The following is a 26,093-nucleotide window of genomic DNA, read 5'->3' on the forward strand; positions in this document are numbered from 1 at the left end:
CAGTCTGACCATGCACACTTTCTAAGTGTGTTACAGTCATGGTAACTCTGGAAAATCAAGCTTGGCTCTTAGGAATAGCAGTTTGCAAATCTCCATTCTGAGGCTTCTGTTGGATCGGTCTGCTCTGCTTGGAAAGAGCAGCTGGAGTTGCAGACTCTTCCCACAGGCACATTCCTCTCCTCTTCCTCATGGCCCTTTCTTTCCCTGGGGTGGAAAGGAGGAGCTGCCGGTTCTGAATGCTCCCTTGATGCGCTCAGCCCCAGTAGCTTCCACGCGCCCTGTTCCAGCACGCCCTTCAGTGTGTCATGGATCCTCTTTGCAGAATGGCTCATCTCCTCCTTCCCCTTGCCTCTCCCTCCAGGCCTACATACAGATCACTTTTGTGGAGCCTTACTTTGATGAGTATGAGATGAAAGACAGGGTAACCTACTTTGAGAAGAATTTCAACCTGCGGAGGTTCATGTACACCACCCCCTTCACCCTCGAGGGACGGCCTCGTGGAGAGCTGCACGAGCAGTACCGGAGGAACACGGTCCTGACCACCATGCACGCCTTCCCCTACATCAAGACCAGGATCAGCGTCATCCAGAAGGAGGAGGTAACGTGCCCAGAGGGGAACAGCCACCATGAAGGAGTGGGCCTGGGTGACCCCCCGCCCAGGACACACACAGCTCAGCACTCCCTCAAGGAAGGCTGGAGTGGAACATGAAGAGGGGGGCACACTTAAAATACTGTGATTGACCCAGCAGCTCAGGAGGCTGAGTCAGGAGGATCTCAAGTTCAAAGTGAGGTACTAAGCAACTCAGTGAGACCTTGTCTCTAAATAAAATACAAAATAGGGCTGGGGGTGTGGCTGAGTGGTTTAGTGCCCCTGAGTTTAATCCCCAGCCCCCCTCCCCCCAAAAAAACAACAACAACAATATATGATTGAGCCATACCCTCAAGATGCCAGGGAATCCCATTTAGGCATGTATGTGTTTTATAGCCCTGTTTTATATTAACTATTCAACACTTTAGAGCTATATCTCTAGTGTAAATACGTTTACATATTTAATTGCAATGTTTAATATTTATTTCTATTTTAAATATATACTTAAATAAAGTATATATACAGTTGTCCCTTCATATCCTCCACAGCCATCCAGTCAACCAACCACAGACTGAAATACTGGGGGAGAATCATTGCATCTATACTGAACACATACAGACTTTTTTCTCCTCACTATTCCCTAAACAATATGCTTTGACTATTTACATAGCATTTGCACTGGGTTAGGTACTATAAGTCATCTAGAGATGGTTTAAAGTACAGGAAGTATGTACACATACTATACCATTTTATGTGAAGGGCTTGAGCATCCTCAGATTTTGGTATGGGAAGGGGTGTCCTGGAACCAATCCCCATGGGATAAATTATTTAAATTTTAAATATTTTATGTAAAATTTTTGAATACCTAAAAGCACATAAATGATTTAGGCATAGTTTTTTGTTAATTATTAGAGACAGGCGCCTGAGTGAGCAGCCCCATGGAGTTAGTGGTGTGTTATTGGAAGAGACCATGAGACAAGTGAACCAACTGACTTCTAGTCCACGCTTCTTCCTGTGACTTTGCACAAGCTACTTGTCCTCAGTTTCTTCATCTATATATTGGCAGAAAAGACCTCTGTGTTCAGAAGACTGTTGACCTGTTTTAATAGGACTGATAAAAAAAAAAAAAAAAAAAATCCACAATGCTGGGCTTGGTAGCACAGCCCTATAACTCCATCAACTCTGGAGGCTGAGGCAGGAGGAATGCTAGTTCAAAGCCAGCCTCAGCAACTTAGCGAGTCCCTATGTAATTTAGCAAGACCCTATCTTAAAATGAAAAGGGCTAGGAATGTGGCTCAGTAGTTATGCACCCTTGGGTTTAATCCCCAGTTTAAAAGAAAAAAAGAAAGTTCTTAAACCACAGAATTGTTCAAAATTATATGCTTTGAGCATTTTATTTTTCTTTAAAACAGCTACATATACCTATACATGTCATCTTTTTTTATATAGTGACACAACCTTCTGTGATTATGGGTTCACTGATCACAATTCAGCATTGTCTTTCTTGTATAAACCACACCCATAGTGCATTGTCCATGATTTTCAGTTTTGCTTTCTGTAAAGAAGAATGAGGCCTTAAAGATTCTTGTTCAACAATACGAGAGTAGAAAGCTTCTATATTTTTATGATTTCTTCCCTTAGCCTTTTATAGTTGTCTTGAGCATACCTAATATGACAGGAATTTTTATAACAGCTCACTTTCATATTGTCTTGCCCAAGCACTCAGCTCAGTTTTCTTAGAAACAACTCTTTTTCTATCCACACCCATAGTTCATCAGTTTAGGCTTTATTTAATTAGATTAGGTCATTAAAATAACAAGTATAACAGGCATCATCAAGTCAGTGAGCAGTAGATGGCTTGTGAATATCCACTTCATTGGGCAAGCACAGCAATGGCTGAGCCCACCAGCCAATGTTGAGTAAGACAACCGTGTCAGCAAAGGGGATTCACAGAGGGCACAGAGGGCATGACCTGGGGACTCAGTCAACAGGAGGTGGGTTTGGAAGGCATTCCTGTGTTTCTTTTTGTTTTCACTTTTGAACACTAAATTATTCTAGGCATAGCACAGAAATAACTTGATTACCTCACTGAAGGCCTCTGTCCAAATGGGGTCACATTCAGAGCTACTGGAGGTTAGGACTTCAACATATGAAATTGGGGGATAGGATTTAACCCATCACATTCAGGATCAGAATGGAAAGAACATATGAATGCAGACATAATAGGACCTTGCTATTGACTACCTGTGTCGTTTTATAGAACTTAAGCCTATAAATCCCCCTTTGAGTATAAAATGGACAGAACGGGAAAAATGTTTAAAAGAATAAATTTTAAATGTATATAAAGTTCCTGGAACATGGTAAGTACTCTGGACACGTTAGGTCCTTCCTTCTTTTAAACCTATTAAGATTACTCAGAAAGTCTTCACTGCTTCTTCAAATCCAGGTGCCCTCTCTGATGTAGCTCCAGGTTTGTTCATGGCTTGTGAGATCAGACAGTAACTTCCCCACATTTGTGTCTTATGCTCAGTTTGTTTTGACTCCAATGGAAGTTGCCATTGAAGACATGAAGAAGAAGACCCTGCAGTTAGCAGTGGCCATTAACCAGGAGCCCCCTGATGCGAAGATGCTTCAGATGGTGCTTCAGGGCTCTGTAGGAGCCACTGTAAATCAGGTAACAAGCGAGCTGGCGGCAGCTCCTCTAGTTCTCAGTGCTTTGGTTGTGATGTCTACCTCCCTCCTTGGGGTTGATAAGTCTGATCCACGTACAAACAATGTTTCTAAATTTAAACTGAACACTCCTGGGGTTTAGAAGACTTTTAGGAGGCCTCTTTTTTGTTTAACAACTTAAGGTAGAAAAGAAATCCTAGAGATAAGCAGACCAGGTTTAAGGAATGCCACATCAGGGCCAGACCTGGCAGTATGACCCAGGACTGGGGTCCTGTTGAAGAGAGCTTAGTCATGCCCAGTGTAGGCAAGGTTGTTTCAGGACTTCAGACTAAGCTAAGCCTCTCTGTAGGAGAGAGGAGCAAAGGCTTAGACAGTCTAGCTCCTGGATCAGTCACCAGATGAACTGACAGGCCAAGGGCCTTGCCAGCAAGGAGTTCCTAGGAATCAGGCTCCTTAGGTCACTTCAGACCTGACTAGACCTTCTCAGACTTCTTAGAACTCTAATTCCTAAACTCAGCTTGGGACTAAGCCTGTCTCAAATGGAGGGAGGTATTAGCCTAGAACTCTCTAATCAATGGGCCCCCTTAATGTCAGTTCTAGATGCTCACTTGTCCCACCCTCCACACTCAAAAATTCAAGGCGCATCGTGACTCTTTATTCACTGAACACATTTTCCATCTGAGGATTCACTAGCAAAATTCTGAGTCCACTTAACATCAGGAGAGCCGAATCAGCTAGAGGAGAAATGACTGTTGCCTTTCCAAGATCAGAAAATAATTAGGAAGATTTTTGTTTTTGTAAGTGCCAATCCTTTGATGAAAATGGAAGCCTCGGTAAACCCACAGCCACAGACTATCTGAATACTGTACAGCTCTCCGACTCTAGCTGGCACTTGTGCAAAATGATGTCAACACTAGGGTAACCAGATAAGTGGGTCTGAGCAGAGAGATAAGGCAATTGTTAGAAAAACTGGAGGCACATAACTTTTGATGCATTTGCTTTACCTTTATGTATCAAGGAAAGCCTATTTATACCTGTGAGTATTCTCCTAAAACTTAGGATTCCTCCTAAGGAATCAGAGTTACCTGAGAAGCTCAAGACCTTCCTTGACTTTTTGTTTTAGTCAAACCAACTACAAAATTAAATGTTAAAACTAAGAAGCCACTCCAACATTTTCTCCAAATAATGTAATTTTCTTTCCAATATCAATTTTGTTTTCTTACTTTTTTCCATCAGGGACCACTGGAAGTAGCCCAAGTGTTCTTGGCCGAAATTCCAGCTGACCCAAAACTCTATCGACATCACAACAAGTTGAGGTTATGCTTTAAGGAATTCATAATGAGGTAAGAATGGAAATGGGTGGGAATTTCAGTACAGCAGTGGTTCTCTAAATGTGTTCCCCATACCAGCATCTTTAGTATCACTTGAGAACCTACTAAAAAGATAAAATGGTGCTGGAGGTATAGCTTAATGGTAGAACACTTACCTAGCATGCACAAGACTCTGGGCTTAATCCCCAGCACTGCAAATATAGAAAAGGAGGCAGGAAGGGAGGGAAGGAAGGAAGAAAGGAAGGAAGGAAGGAGGGAGGGAGGGAGGGAGGGAAAGAAGGAGTCTCAGGCACCTCTCATCTACCCAATCCCATGGGGTGGGTTCCAGCAATTTCTGCATTAAAAGTTCTGCTGGGGACTGGGGTTGTGGTTCAGTGGTAGAGCGCTTGCCTAGCACATGTGAGGCACTGGGTCCAATCCTCATCACCATATAAAAATATATAAATAAAATTAAGTATTTTATTTTATTTTAAAAGTCCTGCTGACTGATGCTGATGTGCACTGAAGTTTGAGAACCACTGCAGTAGAGCAGTACTACATCTACTACTAATAAGTAATTTATACTTAAACTGTGAAGTGCCACTTCATGTCTACAATCTCATGTATGCCTCACAGTCACAGTGTAAAACAGGTACATCATCATCCTCATTTTACAAAAGAGGAATCAGAGGTTCAGAGACGGGGTGTGATTTCACTTACAGTCACATAGCCAGTCAGAGGCTGAGTTCAAATCAGGTGATCTGCATCTGAATAGTCCACATTTCCACCAATGTTCTGATAGCCCACTGATGCATTAGCATCCCAGAAGTTCTTAGCATTGACAATTTTTGTAATTTCCCAAATCATAAATAACTTGTTTTTAAAAACCGAGAAAGAGATACTGCCTCAAATGGAGAGGTAAAGGTAAGGTTCTCAAGCTGGGATTTTGCAAAAGTGTCATCCTGAAGACACTTCCCCTTGTCACACAGGCCTCATCTCTGCTTCTGAATTCTGCAGTGGAACTGGCTTCCAGAGCAGCTGGGTCAGCCTGGACAGGAAGTAGGTCTTTGGGCAGTCTTAGAATCTCTTAAAATATAGACAGGTGTATTGCATCTCTGAGACCTTAAAAGAATTACTAGGAAGGATGTGATGGCATTTCACCTACAAGAGAAAAGGACATCAGAAAAATGTATGCCAATGTTTCTTTTTATCTAGAATCTTAGAGCCGCAGTTGTGATTTGGATATGAAGTGTCCCCTAGGAGCTCCTGTATTAATGTAGGAATGTTCAAGGAGAAATGCTTGGATTAGGGGAACCATAACCTTATCACTCCATCTTAATTTGAATGGACAAACTGGGTGATAACTGTAAGCAGGTGGGACATGGCTGGAGGAAATGGGTCACTTGGAATGTGACCTGGAAGGGTTCATCTTCCCTGTGGCCCTTTTTCTCTTGCTCTCTCTGCTTCCTGGCCACCATGATGTTGTCCCTCACCTTGGGCCCAGAACAATGGGGTCAGCCAACCATAGACTAAACCTTGGAAACTATGAGCTCAAAATAAACTTTTCCTCCTCTAAATTGTTCTTGTCAAGTATTTTTGTCACAGAAACAAGAAGCTGACTAACACTATAGCATATAAAGGATAGGAATAAGCTTACTTGACAGATGAGGGAGAAAGGAGGCCAAAAGTTAAAGTTTGTTAAATTCATTGAAAACTCATCAGGATGCTGAGGTTGGAAATATGGCCTTCAAAGGTTGCAATGTTCCAAGGGCTCTCTGGACTTCTGAAGGGACCTGTGAAATCTTAATGAGTCCTTTCTGTGACCCAGGTATGATATTAGTTAGGGGAACAAGAGCAGGGAGCATCTGTTCTTGATGATCGTCCACACCTCCACACAGTCGAATAACAACACAAAGCAGCCTGCACTAAGAACGCTAAGTGTTCTAAATATAGGACTACAGAGATCAGAAAAGGCAGGTCCACTACAGAATGGAGTGATTAGAACAGGCTTTGTGGAAAAATGCCACTTAAACCTTGTCTTGAATATCTGTTGGGAAGAAAAGGGGTAGGGGAAGAGGAAGCCATTACTGGCAAATGAACCATCATGACCGCAAGACTTGGAGTCAGGAATGCCAACGGTGCTTCTGGGCTCCTCTCAGTCCTGCTAGAGCAGCATGTTCTTGAAAGCCTGCCAGGACAGGAAGCAAAGATCAGAGAGGCAACAATATTAGTAAACAGGACTTTGCGTACAGTTTAAATGTAAAGGGAAGCTTATTAGGGAAGAAGTGATTTTTCTTTTTGCTTATAGTTCAAATTGATTTTCTGCACTATATCTTCAATCCAGTATCTTGTGGGTGTGATCATTTCTAGGACTCCACCTGGTTAAGTGTATCTAAGAAATCCTTATTGAACTCACATTCCTAATTAGCTCCCAGCCCCAGGAAAAGTTACTACAAATGGAGCTGAGAAAAACTAGTCTCAGGCAAGAGACACAAAAGACAATGGGATTTTCTAGGAATGGTCCTTTAATGAAGTTATATATTTAGTTTTGGAGGATGTTATCTTTCTCCCCATATGGCCTGCAAAAAATGCTGGGGCCTGAGACTGCACTTCTAATCAATTCCCAGGTGCTGATGCTATAGCTGGATGGAGGAGACTGAGTAAGAGAGGCTATAGAGTTGCTTGATTACATCCCTTTCACATTTTCCCCCTCCCCCAGACCTAAACCCCTCAGGCCATCTCTGTTGTCATTGGCCTCTTTTACCTTCCCTATCTTCCCTTCAAAAAAGTAAATGTGCTCAAACTGCTACTCCTCCAACCAATGTCAGCAAACACTTAGCACAGCTTCCAGCCACATGTGTGGGGAGACAAAGTCCCAATACAAATGGGACAAGGCAAAGTGGGGCTGGCGCAGGGTCGCCATGTTGTCTCAGGACAGCAATGATGACAAAGATGTTTCATTGTTTGACACAGAAGAAGAGACAACTAATAGACCAAGAAAATCCAAAATCCGACATCCAGTGGCATCATTTCTCCGTTTGTTCTTCCGAGTCAGTGCCATTATAGTCTATCTTCTCTGTGAATTGCTCAGCAGCAGCATTATTGCCTGTATGGTGACGATTATCTTGTTGTTATGTGACTTTTGGGCATGAAGAATGTCACAAGTAGACTGATGGTAGGCCTTCGGTGGTGGAATCATATTGATGATGATGGAAAGAATCATTGGGTGTTTGAGTCCAGTAAGGTATCTCCTCAGGAGAATAAAACTTTCAGAGGCTGAATCAAGAATCTCTTGGTTAAGACTAATTGCCTGTCCAGTGCTGTGGGTGATATTTGCCTTTAGTGCTCTCTTCTCCTTCAGAGTAAAGTGGTTGGCTGTGGTTATCATGGGTGTGGTTCTACAGAGTGCCAACCTGTGTGGTTACATCAGGTGCAAAGCCGGCAGCCGGAAGAATTTAACCAGCATGGCTATCTCGTATCTTAGAAAGCAGTTTTTAAAACAAAACACTGGAAATGAACAGAGAGAAAGCTTATGTTCTCTGTGATATTGGGGAATGGGCAAAGAGATTCTTGATTATGAACTGTTTAGAGCTCAGTCCAGTTGCATAGAGGAACATTGTTTTTTTGTTTATTTTGTTTTCACTTACAAAGTTACTATGAAAACTGTTTTTTTTTTTAAACAAAGTTTTTATTTTCTTTTTCTAGTAGTTGAGGCTGGGAAGTATGATGATATCACCAGAAACATTGTCAGAATTTATTTTATGGTGTACATATGAATGCATATAGTAATGTATCAGTATATCCCAAATTAATGTGTTAGGTTTACACTTATTACAGAGATATTTGCATTTTGATCCATAGAATATAGGATATTCTTAGTCTTATCTCAAAGGTATGTGTGTTTACATACTATTTCTGTAGATTATTTTCAGAAATAAGTTGATTGCATGATTAAGAATAAGCACTTGGCTTGTGTATGAGTTAAAAAGTTAGAAAAAAATGTTAATTTTAAATATATACTTCATGTTGAAATTGCTTACCTTAGACATGCACAAGTGAAAACCAAATTCAGGCTGGTAGTGTTAACTAGTTTCTAAGATTTTCTTTTATTTTTATACTTAAGGCCTAAATAATAAATGGAATCTTTATAGTTTATGTTTAAAGGATACCCAGGGATTGCTGCTATTCTATTTATTTCATGGAAAGGATAGTCAGATTTTTATTTTGGAACTTCCTGGAAACTCTTTGGTGGTCTTTGGACTAATAAAATCTTTTAGTACTAAATTAATATTATTCTTACGTCATAGTAAGAATAATCATTTAAATACTTGGCGTAATAAATGCCTAGCGACATTTTATTTTATGAATCTATTTTTTCTTGCTATAAGGGAGATATTGTAAATCATACATTTGTATTAATAATATTTCTTAAACAAGGAAATATAGTTAACTGTAAACTAAACCAATCTACAAATTATTGTAGGCATTTGTAAATTCTGTTGTAGGTACTGGAAACTTTGTTGGAATCTTTTAATCAGCAGATTATGTTGTGAATGTATTTGTACATTGTTAAAATATTTTTAAAGATGTTTTGTTTTAGTTGAATAAATGTCTGTTGGAGTGATAGCTTGGAAGGTGCACAACTTTATATTTGTATAAAACTATTGTTTACAAAGCAAAAAAAAAAAAAAATTGGGATGGGGCTGCAGGCAGAACCACAAGCCCTCTCACATTTCATCTGTGTCAACCCAGGTGACTTTTCCTCCACTTTATTTCATATAGATCAAAAGTGGGAGGTGAGGTGGTATAAATTCACTAAAACTCACCAACACTACACTTAAAATAGGTGAACGGTGGTATTATGTAGATTGTACCCTTAGTAAGTAGTAGATAAGTCAGGTGTGGTAGTGCACACCTATAATCCCACCTACTCAGAAAGTGGAGGCAGGAGGGTTACAAGTTCAGTCTCAGCAACTCAGTGAGACCCTAAGCAACTTAGCAAGACCCCATCTCAAAATGTAATAAAATTTTTAAAGAGCTGGATGAGGATTTGTGGTAGAACTGTGCAAGGTTCCAGGTTCAATCCCTAGCACTAAAAAAAGGAGAAGAAGAAAAAGAAAACAGTAGATGTGAAAACCTTCTCTTCTGCCCCCACCCCTGCTTTATTGCTTCTAACTCCAATCAGGAAGTTATAGCTGTTCAACGTACAGAATAACTGTTTTGTCAAGTGCGTTTGTTGCCATCTCACCACTTTGCTTTAGAGAGTGGAGGTGACAGGAGTGGGAAGTGGGGGTTGAATTGCTCTCAGACTTCCCCTTCAGTGAGCTCCAGCTTCCCACACACCTAGGCTGCCGATCAATAAGCCCAGAGTTCTGAGGAGTCCAAAGTGAGCCTACTGATGCAGAACTCATAGCGGAAACATGACCTTGCCAGGTCCACGTGGCTCGTTCTGCTGCCACCTGGCAGTGGCCTCTCTGACTCAGCTGTAGCGGAACCAGACACAGCCACAAAGAAGGCTGGCAGCTGACCTGCTGCAGCCAGCACTCCTCCAGCCAGGCCTGCTGTCCTTCACACAGCTGCCAAGTGGGACCTCTGTCCTCTACTGCCTTTCCCTGAAGTAAAAGAGAACACCTCAGAAGCCAAGAGTTGCCAAGCTCTGTCCCCTTTGGGCTCCCCAAAGCACCCAGACCCTTTTAGGCACTGCACTCTTTCTAAATTTTCTTCTTACATATCTGGATTTTTCCTTCTATAAAGACTAATTGATTTAATTTTTTTAAAATTGTACCAGGGATTAAATCCCGGGGGACTTAACCACTGAGTCACATTCCCAGCCCTTTTTATATTTTTTTTATTTTGAGACAGGGTTTCACTAAGGTCTCACTGAGGGCCTCGCTAAGTCACTGAGTCTGGCTTTGAACTTGGACTCTTCCTGCCTCAGGCTCCCAAGCCACTGAGATTACAGGTGTGACCCACTGCACCTGGCTAAATTTTATTTTAATATTTAAATCAAAGATAGCAGTACAGGTGCCCTTAAGAACAGTGTTTCAGATACTCTCCAGGAGAGCTCTACTGCACAGGTACAGTTATTGAGTCAGAAAACAGGGTGTTGTGGCCATGGTTTTAAACTGGAATTAGGGTCTGTGAGAGAAAGAAGAAGAGATTTGCCCAAGTAGTGCAAGGAAAGCCAAGTGCACATAGTGAGGGTGGAAGAAAAAAAGTAAAGGGAAAAAGAGCTGAATATTTAGTGGGAAAGTAAACCTTTATCATGAGAGGTTGCTCAGAAGCAGGTCAACTGGGAAAATATAAGTGACTTGTCATTTTCCCAGGGCCACAGAGACTGCATTAATGGGTTAAAGATACTAGGTAAAAAATTGAAAACCAAGTGGAATAGCTAAAGTGCTTGTGGGCATGGCACACACACACACACACACACACACACACACACACGACACTTCCCCCTTTCTCATCCCACCTGCAATAACTCTAAAGAGAAAACTCCATTTTGGCTGCAGTGTGTCTCTCTTCTCCTCTCCTATCCCACCTCCCCTCTCCTCCTTGGACATGCTTTTGGTCCTCCTGCCCTCTTGCTTTCAGGATGGGGTCACCTTCCCAAGCCCATAGCCCTGACCTAGCCCCCTTCCCACAGTGGGCCACTGGGCTGCTGCACCTGTGCTGGGGAGGCAGCCATACAGGCGCCTCTGGGCTGGCTCATCCAGAAGAGGTACAGATGGCTCCAGGGGGACAGCAGGAAATCAGGCCACAGCTGCTCCCTGTCTGCCCTGGGGTCCACTCCCTGCCCCCACAATTGTGGGCTTTTGGTCATGTGCTTCCCCATCTGCAGGGAGGGGGTCACACAGGAAGAGTGACTTCCTTGAGCTGTGCACCCCTTTCACACCAAGGACTGACTCCAGGCTGTGCTGAAGGAGCATTTCCTTGGCTAGGTGCTCACACAATGATACCATTTCATCCCCGTGGACCATTTTATAAAGGAAATGAGGCAAAGAAAGGCAGTTGTGATTAGCCCAGCATTACACAGCAAGCAAAAGGCAGAACCAGGATTTAAACTGAGAATTTAAATGGGCCTCACATTGGGCCAGGCTGCCCTTGACAGCTGGGGTGGACAGGTCAGGGTATAGGGGAGAGGCAATGCAGGGGGCAGGTGGAGAAAGCCACTGAGATGGAACCCGTGGAGGTGGCCATGCTCATGGGACTCTCACATCCACTGTAGCTTTCCCCATGGAGAGTTCAGGTTCAAGATTCCAAAGGAATTAAAAAAAAAAATGCGCTGCAAGTTAGGCGGGCCTGCGACCCACCAGCAGAAGAGGAGCAGCGGCCTGCTGAGAGGCAGAGCCGCCCCCTCCCCCTGCGCCTGCAAGGTAGAGGGAACTGGGACCACCCACAGAGCAGGCCCAGCGGACTGCTGAGGGGCAGAGCCGCCCCCCACCCCCCGCGCCTGCCAGGTAGGTGGAACTGTGACCTCCGACAGAAAAGGCCCAGTGGCCCGCGGCGGGACAGAGCTTCCAATCACTCCTGCAAGGTAGGCGGGCCTGCGACCCACTGGCAGAAGAGGAGCAGCGGCCTGCTGAGAGGCAGAGCCGCCCCCTCCCCCTGCGCCGGCAAGGTAGAGGGAACAGGGACCACCCACAGAGCAGGCCCAGCGGCCTGCTGAGGGTCAGAGCCGCCCCCCACCCCCCGCGCCTGCCAGGTAGGCGGAACTGTGACCACCATCAGAACAGGCCAGACCTGCAACCGACAGACAGAACAGGCCCAGTGGCCTGAGGAAGGGTAGAGCCGCCCCGCCCCCCGCGCCTGCAAGGTAGGCGGACCTGCGACCCACTGGCAGAACAGCCCCAGAGGCCTGCAGAGGGGCAGTGCCGCTGCCTGCGCCTGCAAAGTAGGCAGAACTGCAACCACCGACAGAACAAGCCTAGCGGCCCGCAGAGGGACAGAGCCACCACCCGCGCCTGCAAGGTAGGCGGACCTGCTACCGACCGGCAGAGCAGGCCCAGTGGCCTGCCAGCGTGGTAGGCACATTGCCCCAATTGGAGGAGGGGCAGAGCCGCCACCCGCGCCTGCGAGGGAGACTTTGCAACTATACAAGACCAATATAAATATATAGGGGGAAAATTCAATAGCACAACAGTTTCACCAAGTAGAAAGGAACGCGAACAGTATGAAGAGACAAGGAAAGAAAGGACCACAAGCAATGCAGGTCAACTCAACTTTAGAAGAGGTAATAGCTGCAGCAGATGGAATGTCAGATAAAGAATTCAGGATATACATGCTTCAGATGATCTGGAGTCTCAAGGAAGACATCAGACAGCAAAATCAGACAATGAAAGATCACTTCAACAATGAATTACATAAACAAATCCAAGAAGCAAAAGATCAACTATACAGGGAGATAGAGGTTATAAAAAACAAACAAACAGAAATCCTAGAAATGCAGGAAGCAATAAACCAACTTAAAAACTCAATTGAGAATACTACCAGCAGAGTAGAACACTTAGAAGATAGAACATCAGACAATGAAGATAAAGTATTTCAACTCGAAAAGAACATAGACAGCTCAGCAAGACTGTTAAGAAACCATGAGCAGAACATCCAAGAAATATGGGATAACATCAAGAGACCAAATTTAAGAGTCATTGGGATACAGGAAGGGACAGAGTTTCAAACCAAAGGAATGAGCAATCTATTCAATGAAATAATACGAGAAAACTTCCCAGACTTGAAGAATGAGACAGAATCCCAAATCCTAGAAGCCTACAGGACGCCGAATGTGCAAAATCATAAGAGACCCACACCTAGACACATTATAATGAAGATGCCCAACATACAGAATAAGGAGAGAATTTTAAAAGCTACAAGAGAAAGGAAGCAGATCACATTTAGGGGTAAGCCAATCAGGATAACAGCTGATCTTTCAACACAGACTCTGAAAGCTAGAAGATCCTGGAATAACATATTTCAAACACTGAAAGAAAATGGGTTCCAACCAAGAATTGTGTTTCCAGCGAAATTAAGCTTCAGGATGGAAGATGAAATTAAAACCTTCCACGATAAACAAAAGTTAAAAGAATTTGCAGCTAGAAAACCATCTCTTCTAAACATCCTTGGCAAAACATTACAGGAAGAGGAAATGGAAAATAACAATGAAAACCAACAGTGGGAGGTAGGACAGTAAAGGGGGGAAAAATAATCAAAGAGGAAAACAAACCATGTTTAGTAACATAAATAAACAAATATGGCTGGAAGAAAAACCCATATCTCAATAATAACCCTAAATGTTAATGGCTTAAACTCACCAATCAAGAGACACAGGCTAGTAGAATGGATCACAAAACAAGACCCAACAATATGCTGCCTACAGGAGACGCATTTGATAGGGAAAGACATACATAGGCTGAAGGTGAAAGGTTGGGAAAAATCATATCACTCATATGGACTTCAGAAACAAGCAGGAGTGTCCATACTCATATCAAATAAAATAGATTTCAAGCCAAAGTTAATCAAAAGGGATAAAGAGGGACACTACATACTGCTTAAGGGAACCATACACCAACAAGACATAACAATCATAAATATATATGCCCCAAACAATGGTGCAGCTATGTTCATCAAACAAACTCTTCTCAAGTTCAAGAGTCTAATAGACCACCATACAATAATCATGGGAGACTTCAACACCCCTCTCTCGCCACTAGACAGATCTTCCAAACAAAAGTTGAATAAGGAAACTATAGAACTCAATAACACAATTAATAACCTAGACTTAATTGACATATATAGAATATACCACCCAACATCAAGCAGTTACACTTTTTTCTCAGCAGCACATGGATCCTTCTCAAAAATAGATCATATATTATGTCACAGGGAAACTCTTACACAATACAAAGGAGTAGAGATAATACCATGCATCCTATCTGATCATAATGGAATGGAACTGAAAATCAACGATAAAAGAAGGAAGGAAAAAGAATACATCACTTGGAGAATGAACAATAGGTTACTGAATGATCAATGGGTTATAGAAGACATCAAGGAGGAAATTAAAAAATTCTTAGAGATTAGTGAAAACACTGACACAACATATCGGAATCTATGGGACACATTGAAAGCAGTTCTAAGAGGAAAATTCATTGCTTGGAGTTCATTCCTTAAAAAAAGAAAAAACCAACAAATAAATGATCTCATACTTCATCTCAAAATCCTAGAAAAAGAAGAGCAAAACAACAGCAAAAGAAGTAGAAGGCAAGAAATAATTAAAATCAGAGCTGAAATTAATGAAATCGAAACAAAAGAAACAATTGAAAAAATTGACAAAACTAAAAGTTGGTTCTTTGAAAAAATAAACAAAATCGACAGACCCTTAGCCATGCTAGCGAAGAGAAGAAGAGAGAGAACTCAAATTACTAGCATACGGGATGAAAAAGGCAATATCACAACAGACACTTCAGAAATACAGAAGATAATCAAAAACTATTTTGAATCCTTATACTCCAATAAATTAGAAGATAGTGAAGGCATCGATAAATTTCTTAAGTCATATGATCTGCCCAGATTGAGTCAGGAGGATATAGACAACCTAAACAGACCAATATCAATTGAGGAAATAGAAGAAACCATCAAAAGACTACCAACTAAGAAAAGCCCAGGACCGGATGGGTATACAGCAGAGTTTTACAAAACCTTTAAAGAGGAACTAATACCAATATTTTTCAAGCTACTTCAGGAAATAGAAAAAGAGGGAGAACTTCCAAATTCATTCTACGAGGCCAACATCACCCTGATACCTAAACCAGACAAAGACACTTCAAAGAAAGAAAACTACAGACCAATATCTCTAATGAACCTAGATGCAAAAATCCTCAATAAAATTCTGGCGAATTGGATACAAAAACATATCAAAAAAATTGTGCACCATGATCAAGTAGGATTCATCCCTGGGATGCAAGGCTGGTTCAATATACGGAAATCAATAAATGTTATTCACCACATCAATAGACTTAAAAATAAGAACCATATGATCATCTCGATAGATGCGGAAAAAGCATTCGACAAAGTACAGCATCACTTTATGTTCAAAACTCTAGAAAAACTAGGGATAACAGGAACATACCTCAATATTGTAAAAGCAATCTATGCTAAGCCTCAGGCTAGCATCATTCTGAATGGAGAAAAATTGAAGGCATTCCCTCTAAAATCTGGAACAAGACAGGGATGCCCTCTCTCACCACTTCTGTTCAGCATAGTTCTCGAAACACTGGCCAGAGCAATTAGACAGACGAAAGAAATTAAAGGCATCAAAATAGGAAAAGAAGAACTTAAATTATCACTATTTGCAGATGACATGATTCTATACCTAGCAGACCCAAAAGGGTCTACAAAGAAACTATTAGAGCTAATAAATGAATTCAGCAAAGTGGCAGGATATAAAATCAACACGCATAAATCAAAGGCATTCCTGTATATCAGCGACAAATCCTCTGAAATGGAAATGAGGACAACCACTCCTTTCACAATATCTTCAAAAAAAATAAAATACTTGGGAATCAACCTAACAAAAGAGGTGAAAGACCTATACAATGAAAACTACAGAACCCTAAAGAGAGAAATAGAAGAAGATCTTAGAAGATGGAAAAATATACCCTGTTCATGGATAGGCAGAACTAACATCATCAAAATGGCGATATTACCAAAAGTTCTCTATAGGTTTAATGCAATGCCAATAAAAATCCCAACGGCATTTCTTGTAGAAATAGAGAAAGCAATCATGAAATTCATATGGAAAAATAAACGACCCAGAATAGCAAAAACAACTCTAAGCAGGAAGTGTGAATCAGGCGGTATAGCGATACCAGACTTCAAACTATACTACAGAGCAATAGTAACAAAAACAGCATGGTACTGGTACCAAAACAGGCGGGCGGACCAATGGTACAGAATAGAGGACACAGAAACCAATCCACAAAACTACAACTACCTTATATTTGATAAAGGGGCTAAAAGCATGCAATGGAGGAAGGATAGCATCTTCAACAAATGGTGCTGGGAAAACTTGAAATCCATATGCAACAAAATGAAACTGAATCCCTTTCTCTCGCCATGCACAAAAGTTAATTCAAAATGGGTCAAGGAGCTTGATATCAAATCAGAGACACGCCATCTGATAGAAGAAAAAGTTGGCTACGATCTACATACTGTGGGGTCGGGCTCCAAATTCCTCAATAGGACACCCATAGCACAAAAGTTAATAACTAGAATCAACAAATGGGACTTACTCAAACTAAAAAGTTTTTTCTCAGCAAAAGAAACAATAAGAGAGGTAAATAGAGAGCCTACATCCTGGGAACAAATCTTTACTCCTCACACTTCAGATAGAGCCCTGATATCCAGAGTATACAAAGAACTCAAAAAATTAGACAATAAGAGAACAAACAACCCAATCAATAAATGGGCCAAGGACCTGAACAGACACTTCTCAGAGGAGGACATACAATCAATCAACAAGTACATGAAAAAATGCTCACCATCTCTAGCAGTCAGAGAAATGCAAATCAAAACCACCCTAAGATACCATCTCACTCCAGTTAGATTGGCAGCCATTATGAAGTCAAACAACAACAAGTGCTGGCTAGGATGTGGGGAAAAAGGTACACTTGTACACTGCTGGTGGGACTGCAAATTGGTGCAGCCAATTTGGAAAGCAGTATGGAGATTTCTTGGAAAGCTGGGAATGGCGCCACCATTTGACCCAGCTATTCCCCTTCTCGGTCTATTCTCTAAAGACCTAAAAAGAGCATGCTACAGGAGCACTGCTACATCGATGTTCATAGCAGCACAATTCACAATAGCAAGACTGTGGAACCAACCTAGATGCCCTTCAATAGATGAATGGATAAAAAAAATGTGGCATTTATACACAATGGAGTATTACTCTGCATTAAAAAATGACAAAATCATAGAATTTACAGGGAAATGGATGGCACTAGAGCAGATTATGCTAAGTGAAGCTAGCCAATCCCTAAAAAACAAATGCCAAATGTCTTTTTTGATATAAGGAGAGTAACTAAGAACAGAGTAGGATCGAAGAGCATGAGAAGAAGATTAACATTAAACAGGGATGAGAGGTGGGAGGGAAAGGGAGAGAGAAGGGAAATTGCATGGAAATGGAAGGTCCCTCAGAGTTATACAAAAGTACATACAAGAGGAAGTGAGGGGAAAGGGAAAAATAATACAAGGGGGACAAATGAATGTCAGTAGAGGGGGCAGAGAGAGAAGAGGGGAGGGGAGGGGAGGGGGGATAGTAGAGGATAGGAAAGGCAGCAGAACACAACAGACACTAGTATGGCAATATGTAAATCAATGGATGTGTAACTGATGTAATTCTGCAATCTGTATATGGGGTAAAAATGGGAGCTCATAACCCACTTGAATCAAAGTGTGAAATATGATATATCAAGAACTATGTAATGTTTTGAACAGCCAACAATAAAAAATTTAAAAAAAAAATGCTTCTTTACCCAAAAGCTCTGGATCCCATATTACTGCAGCTGCAGGAGGAGCGGGAGCCACTGCTGAGCTTCTCCCATCTCATGAGGTTCTCCCCTCATTTCAGCAGCTTTTTCTCACCAGGCCCCAAGTGGAGATTTGCTAGTTACCAGGAAGAATCTAAGAAAAGCAAAAGACTACAAATCGAGGCTCTAGAGGAAGGCGCTTCAGCTTGATACCAAGGCCCTAGCCCTGGATTTTAGCTGGACATGATAGTCTTTCCCAGACAGCATGTGTGGTGTTGGGGTTAAGAGTATGGACACTTGTGCTAGATTGCCTAGACCCAGATACCCATTCCATTTAACCAGCTGTGTGACTTTGGAAAACTTACCTCAGTTTTCCCAAATGTAAAATGAAAATAATAGTAGCTATCTTCCAGAGTTAGTGTCAGGATAAAATGAATTAATACAGGGAACTGATCAATTTGAATAGGAAACAGACTCAATCTGATTGAAATATAGAGAATGTCTACCATGACATCTGTCTCTCTAATGTACCTTAGGATACAGAGGGGCTGATGAGACACACTGGCTGAGAGCATCGGGATCTTTGGTTTATGTCCTGCCCAGTTGTTCTCACAGGTAGGTGAGACTCAACAGGGCACTTACCTCCTTTGCACCTTAGTTTCCCAACCATAAACTAGAGGAACTGGAATATAAAATTTCCATTGTTGGAGAGGATGCGAGTCCAGCATGGTCATACTGCACAAGTGGGTTCGGGTTGGGTGTAATAATAGCAAAAATACTAAAAACAACATTGAACGTTCTGGGTTTTATCTATGTGTCCATCAGTTCCTGTCTAAGCATTTGATATGCTTTAACTCATTTAATTTCAACATTACTTTATGGGGTATTCTAGTATTATCTTCACATCACAGATGAAGAAACTAAGACACCAAGAGGTGAAATAACTGTTTTAATGTCACAAAGCCAGTAGGAAGCAAAGCAAGATTGGAAGTTGAACACTCTGGCTCCAGAGTCTGTCCTCTTAACTAAGATGATTTGCTCTTCCTCTAGGAATTACATTCAGTTGCTAATAACACAATATAAGTAAGAATGACTTAAATAAGAAACTTATTTTTCTCTCACATAAAATAAGGCCAGAGATCAACACAGAGCTGTGTAATGGCCTTATACAGTCATCAGAGCCCCTGGCTCTCTCCATTCTGCTATCCTGGGAATAGCACACTCATTCTGATGGTCATGATTGGGCTGCTAGGGCTGCCGTCATCATGACTACTAATACGGGCATAGAAATGAAATTTTTTCAAAAAAATTTTAAATGCTCTTTAAAAATTTTCCAAGTGATTTCATCTTGTATCTCAGCAGCCATGCCTACCTGAAAGGGAGGCTAGGAAACAGAACTTTGCAGATGGGTACTTTTCCTGAAGTTTGGTTACTAAGCAAAAGAGGGAATGGGAAATAGGAAAGCAACTAGCAACGTTTTGCCACATGGAGGCAGATGCCTGGGCTGTGCTGAAGGAGCATTAAAGAAGAAGGGGGCAAGAGAGGGCCAGTGACCACCCTCTCTGTAGGAGACAGCTGACTCCCTTGTATGGTGACCCCAGACAGTTGGGAACCACCTTATGGAGGACCAACTTGCTTCCCTTTCCAGTCCCCACCAGCCTGACTTCTGTAGGACTGTGACAGCTGGAAAACCCTGAGCACATTCATTTTAAGAAAATGCTGTGTTCAGGGAGCATACCAAGGAAGGGAAGAGCACAGAGTGTCTTCAATGGACATCCCTAAGTGAGAGCAGCACAGCTCAGGAGTCTGTGGACCTAATGAAAATGTCACAGATAAGACTGTTTTTACAAAATTGTTTGCACCATCCATTGTTTCATGATCCTGTGTGCATTTCCCAAGAGATATGGCTATTCTCTAAGAGGGAAATTTAGTGCATAGTCTTCTTTAGTTTATGGATTTAAAATAACATAATAGAAATTATTTTAATTTTAGTAAAAGACCCTGGAGAATATGACCCAAATGGTAAAAAGAAAAAATATATAGCAAATATACATTTTTACAAATTATAAAAGTTGTTAAAATATAAAGTAATATCACTATATAAAATCAATATTTTAAATCTAGCTATTAATACTGCAAAACACCATGTTTCTCTGTTGCCATGTGACAGAGTACCCAAAGCTTAGCAGCTGAAAACAACAGCACTAACTTGTAATTGCTGTGTGTGGCTCTGGGCTTAGTGGGAGGTTCTTGCTCTGAGTGTCTCAGTTGCCGTCAGTGGCTGGGGCTTGAGTGGCAGGTGGCTTCCTCTCTCCTGTGTGGTGTCGTGCTGAGGTACTCCAACAGCCGCTTCTCCTCCCTCTACCTTCCCATCCTCCTTTCCAGAGTTGGCAATTGCAGGTGATTGGACTGTTCACAAGATGGCTCAATCCTGTGGCATGTGTCTAGATAGGGAGGGAGGGAGGGAAGCCACATTGCCTTTTCCTCCAGTCACACAGCATCACTTCCACCACATTCTGCACACAGAGGCAGCCACACAGGATCACCCACCTCTTGAAGGGGGAAATGGGAAAAGTTCTAGACAGTATATTCCTGTGGCCATTTTTAGAAAAGACAGTCTGCCACTCTATGGAAGCACGAATCTACCTTATCCTCACATCTTCTTTAACTCTCCCAACAATCCTAGGAGATTATATAAGATTCTATCCCCATTTTCCATCCTGATAAAATCGAAGATGTCAGTGGTTCATGCTGCTAATGAGTAGAGTTGGTTTCAACCCTAGTCCTGTCTGCATATAAAACATTGAACCCAGTCTAGCACACAGGGTAGGAATCATATATGTTAGCTTGCTGTTACTACTACAAACAAAGAATACAGAGGGTTAATTCTGACAAACTTGTTAGAGTAGACATCCTCAAATTCGCAGTTACCTTCTGCAGACCTTATCCCACCTCTTGGAGTCTGCCAGTGTTGCTAACCTTGGCCTTGAAGTCATCCTGAGACTGATTTTATTTCACACATGGTGGTAGCTCATAACTGTAAGTTAAGGAGCAATAAAAAAATAATAAGGGGTGATATGGATTTCTCAGGATTCAAAGGCTATATAACCTCCCTCCCAGGTCTTCCCTGAAACCTTTGATAAATAACTCTTTGGTATCCTACAATTTGCTTCAATTAATGTCATACTTAAAAGATAGGTGAAAATCCAGTTAAGGGAGTTCTTTTGGTTTCAGTTAAATCAGTTCCTTCTTGTGTAGCAGGCTATTTCCATGATGAAGCTGTGGTCATAGGTTTAATTTTCCCAGGGGCCAGGTAGCCTTCTCTTGCCTCATAGCTGTGTGCCACCTTCTTCATCTTTGACTGTCCTCCTGAAACTTTGTTTGGTGTTTGTAGGGATATCTGGTAACAGCATTGGGGCATGCCAAATCTAATACCATTATTAGGAAAATACAACATATTGATCACAATATTGATCATATTGAACCTCATTCATTTGAAAAAAAATAGAATTATTACTAATTATTACATGACAGTTCAGTTACAACCATTACTTTGTCCCTTTAGGGATTATTGATTTATAAGTCCCCTTGGATAGAACGGTATAAAACAAGACGACTTTATCATATTTAAATTGCATGATTTTCTTTTTTGGTAAGTAGCATACTGTGTGGAAGACTGTGGAAACTAAGTCTAACAATCCACAAGTCAGACAACCACGATGAGTTTTAAAGATTTTTCTGTGTCTTTAATGCTCTGCGGTTTTGTCGTGATGGGGTCAGGCATAGATCTGGTTTTGTTCATTAGAAGATTTTCATCTGTTTTTAACTCTAGAAATCATCTTCTGTTATCTCTTTGAATATTGTCTCTCCCTCATTTTCCCTTCCATTGGAGATTCTATTAGATGTGGGTTTGGCCTCTCCATTACATCTTCATGTCTCATTATCACTCTGGTGACATCTGTAGATCTGTCACATATTTCATTAGTTCTCTAGTTTTGTCTAGTCTGTTTTTTAACCTATTTATTGAGGGTTTTATCTATTTTATCTTTTTTTCCTCTTTCTTTCTTTCTGTACCAGGTATTATACCCACGGGCGCTTAACCACTGAGCCACGTCCCCAGCCCTTTTAATATTTTATTTAGAGACAGGGTCTTACTAAGTTGCTTAGAGCCTCACTAAGTTGCCGAGGCTGGCTTTGAACTCTTGATCCTCCTGCCTCAGCCTCCTGACCTGCTGGGATCACAGGCGTGCACCACTGTGACCAGCTAGAGATTCATTCTTATATCTAGGGGTTCTATTTGGTTCTCTTGAAAATTTCCTAGTCTCTCTTTATTTTTCAGGTTTCCTGTGGGTTTTCATTTTTGTTTCGTTTTGTTTTGGGCTTTTCGTTGTTTGGCTAGTTGATTTTTTTTTTTTTGTCTTGGATTTTGTACCTTTCACTATTTCTTTATGCTAACTAGTTTTTTTACATTCTTTTATTATCTCTAATTCTTTTTTTTATTGGTTGTTCAAAACATTACAAAGCTCATGACATATCATCTTTCATACATTTGACTCAAGTGGGTTATGAACTCCCATTTTTACCCCAAATACAAATTGCAGAATCACATCAGTTACACACTCACATTTTTACATAATGCCATATTAGTGACTGTTGTATTCTGCTACCTTTCCTTTCCCCTACTATCCCCCCTCCCCTCCCCTCCCATCATCCCTCTCTACCTCATCTGCTGTTGTTCAATTCTCTCCCTTGTTCCCCCCCCCTTTCCCCTCACATCCTCTTATATGTAATTTTGTGTAACATTGAGGGTCTCCTACCATTTCCATATGCTTTCCCTTCTCTCTCCCTTTCTCTCCCCCCACTCATCTTTGTTTAATGTTAATCTTTTCCTCATGCTCTTCCTCCCTGTTCTGTTCTTAGTTGCTCTCTTTATATCAAAGAACACATTTGGCATTTGTTTTTTAAGGATTGGCTAGCTTCGCTTAGCATAATCTGCTCTAATGCCATCCATTTCCCAGCAAATTCTATGATTTTGTCATTTTTTATTGCTGCATATTATTCCATTGTGTATAGATGCCACATTTTTTTTATCCATTCATCTATTGAAGGGCATCTAGTTTGGTTACACTGTCTAGCTATTGTGAATTGTGCCGCTATGATCATTGATGTGGCAGTATCCCTATAGTACGCTCTTTTAAGATCCTCAGGGAATAGTCCGAGGAGGGCGATAGCTGGGTCAAATGGTGGATCCATTCCCAGCTTTCCCAGGTATCTCCATACTGCTTTCCAAATTGGCCTTACCAATTTGCAGTCCCACCAGCAGTGTACAAGTGTACCCTTTTCCCCACATCCTCGCCAACACTCGTTGTTGTTTGACTTCATAATGGCTGCCCATCTAACTGGAGTGAGATGGTATCTTAGGGTGGTTTTGATTTGCATTTCTCTGACTGCTAGAGATGGTGAGCATTTTTTCATGTACTTGTTGATTGATTGTATGTCCTCCTCTGAGAAGTGTCTGTTCAGGTCCTTGGCCCATTTGTTGATTGGGTTATTTGTTATCTTATTGTTTAATTTTTTGAGTTCTTTGTATATTCTGGATATTAGGGCTCTATCTGAAGTGTGAGGGGTAAAAATTTGTTCCCAGGATGTAGGCTCTCTATTTACCTCTCTTATTGTTTCTCTTGCTGAGAAAAAACTTTTTAGTTTAAGTAAGTCCCATTTATTTATTCTTGTTATTAACTCTTGGGCTATGGGCGTCCTATTAAGGAATTTGGAGCCCGACCCCACAGTATGTAGATCGTAGCCAACTTTTTCTTCTATCAGACGCAGTGTCTCTGATTTGATATCTAGCTCCTTGATCCATTTTGAGTTAACTTTTGTGCATGGCGAGAGAAAGGGATTCAGTTTCATTTTGTTGCATATAGATTTCCAATTTTCCCAGCACCATTTGTTGAAGATGCTATCCTTCCTCCATTGCATGCTTTTAGCCCCTTTATCAAATATAAGAAAGTTGTAATTTTTGTGGATTGGTTTCTGTGTCCTCTATTCTGTACCATTGGTCCACCTGCCTGTTTTGGTACCAGTACCACGCTGTTTTTGTTACTATTGCTCTGTAGTACAGTTTGAACTCTGGTATCGCTATACCTCCAGATTAACACTTCCTGCTTAGAATTGCTTTTGCTATTCTGGGTCTTTTGTTTTTCCATATGAATTTCATGATTGCTTTATCTATTTCTACATGAAATGCCGTTGGGATTTTAATTGGCATTGCATTGAACCTGTAAAGAACTTTGGGTAATATCGCCATTTTGATGATGTCAGTTCTTCCTATCCATGAACAGGGTACATTTTTCCATCTTCTAAGATCTTCTTCTATCTCTCTCTTTAGGATTCTGTAGTTTTCATTGAATAAATCTTTCACCTCTTTTGTTAGGTTGATTCCCAAGTATTTTATTTTCTTTGAGGATATTGTGAATGGAGTGGTTTTCCTCATTTCCATTTCAGAAGTTTTGTTGCTGATATACAGGAATGCCTTTGATTTATGCATGTTGATTTTATATCCTGCCACTTTGCTGAATTCATTTATTAACTCTAGCAGTTTCTTTGTAGACCCTTTTGGGTCTGTTAAATATATTATCATGTCACCCGCAAATAGCGATAATTTAAGTTCTTCTTTTCCTATTTTTATGCCTTTAATTTCTTTTGTCTGTCTAATTGCTCTGGCTAGTATTTCAAGAACTAAATTGAATAGAAGTGGTGAGAGAGGGCATCCCTGTCTTGTTCCAGATTTTAGAGGGAATGCCTTCAGTTTTTCTCCATTTAGGATGATGCTAGCCTGAGGTTTAGCATATATAGCTTTTACAATGTTGAGGTAAGTTCCTGTTATCCCTAGTTTTTCTAGTGTTTTGAACATAAAGGGGTGCTGTACTTTGTCAAATGCTTTTTCTGCATCTATCGAGATGATCATATGGTTCTTGTCTTTATGTTTATTGATGTGGTGAATAGTATTTATTGATTTCCGTATATTGAACAAGCCTTGCATCCCAGGGATGAATCCTACTTGATCATGGTGCACAATTTTTTTTATATGCTTTTGTATTCGATTCGCCAGGATTTTATTGAGAATTTTCGCATCCAAGTTCATTAGAGATATTGGTCTGTAGTTTTCTTTCTTTGAAGTGTCTTTGTCTGGTTTCGGGATCAGGGTGATGTTGGCCTCATAGAATGAATTTGGAAGAGCTCCTTCTTTTTCTATTTCTTGAAATAGCTTGAAAAGTATTGGTATTAATTCTTCTGTGAAGGTTTTGTAAAACTCTGCTGTATACCCATCCGGTCCAGGGCTTTTTTTGGTTGGTAGTCTTTTGATGGCTTCTTCAATTTCTTCCTTTGTTATTGGTCTGTTTAAATTGTGTTTGTCTTCCTGACTCAATCTGCGCAGATCGTATGACTTAAGAAATTTATCCATATCTTCACTATCTTCTATTTTATTGGAATATAGGGTTTCAAAATACTTTCTAATTATCTTCTGTATTTCTGTAGTGTCTGTTGTGATATTGCCTTTTTCATCCCGTATGTTAGTAATTTGAGTTCTCTCTCTTCTTCTCTTCGTTAGCATGGCTAAGGGCCTGTCGATCTTATTTATTTTTTCAAAGAACCAACTTTTAGTTTTTTCAAATTTTTCAATGGTTTTTTTTTGTTTCAATTTCATTGATTTCTGCTCTAATTTTAATTATTTCTTGTCTTCTACTACATTTGCTGTTATTTTGCTCTTCCTTTTCTAGGTTTTTGAGGTGTAGTATGAGTTCATTTATTTGTTGGTTTTTTCTTTTTTTGAGGAAAGAACTCCAAGAAATGAATTTCCCTCTTAAAACTGCTTTCATTGTGTCCCATAGATTCCGGTATGTTGTGTCTGTATTGTCATTTGTCTCTAAGAATTTTTTTATCTCCTCATTTATGTCTTCTGTAACCCATTGATCATTCAGTAACATATTGTTCATTTTC

The 26,093-nt window shown here is 40.9% G+C and overlaps 1 protein-coding gene and 1 pseudogene across 1 annotated transcript in view; both read left to right on the forward strand.

The window, feature by feature from the left end:
* LOC139701380 (dedicator of cytokinesis protein 8-like) overlaps positions 1–26,093 on the forward strand; it is a gene marked incomplete at its 5' end in the record, with an annotated part of 85,445 nt that overhangs the window by 53,610 nt on the left and 5,742 nt on the right. The window contains 3 exons of the mRNA XM_071600588.1: positions 362–598; positions 3,120–3,263; positions 4,496–4,602. Coding sequence (XP_071456689.1) covers positions 362–598; positions 3,120–3,263; positions 4,496–4,602 — 488 coding nt within the window. The remainder of the gene's footprint in view (positions 1–361; positions 599–3,119; positions 3,264–4,495; positions 4,603–26,093) is intronic.
* On the forward strand, positions 6,364–8,283 carry LOC139701510 (Golgi apparatus membrane protein TVP23 homolog B pseudogene; annotated as a pseudogene).

This window comes from Marmota flaviventris, chromosome 13 (genome assembly GCF_047511675.1).
Source record: "Marmota flaviventris isolate mMarFla1 chromosome 13, mMarFla1.hap1, whole genome shotgun sequence".
Lineage (NCBI taxonomy): Eukaryota > Metazoa > Chordata > Mammalia > Rodentia > Sciuridae > Marmota > Marmota flaviventris.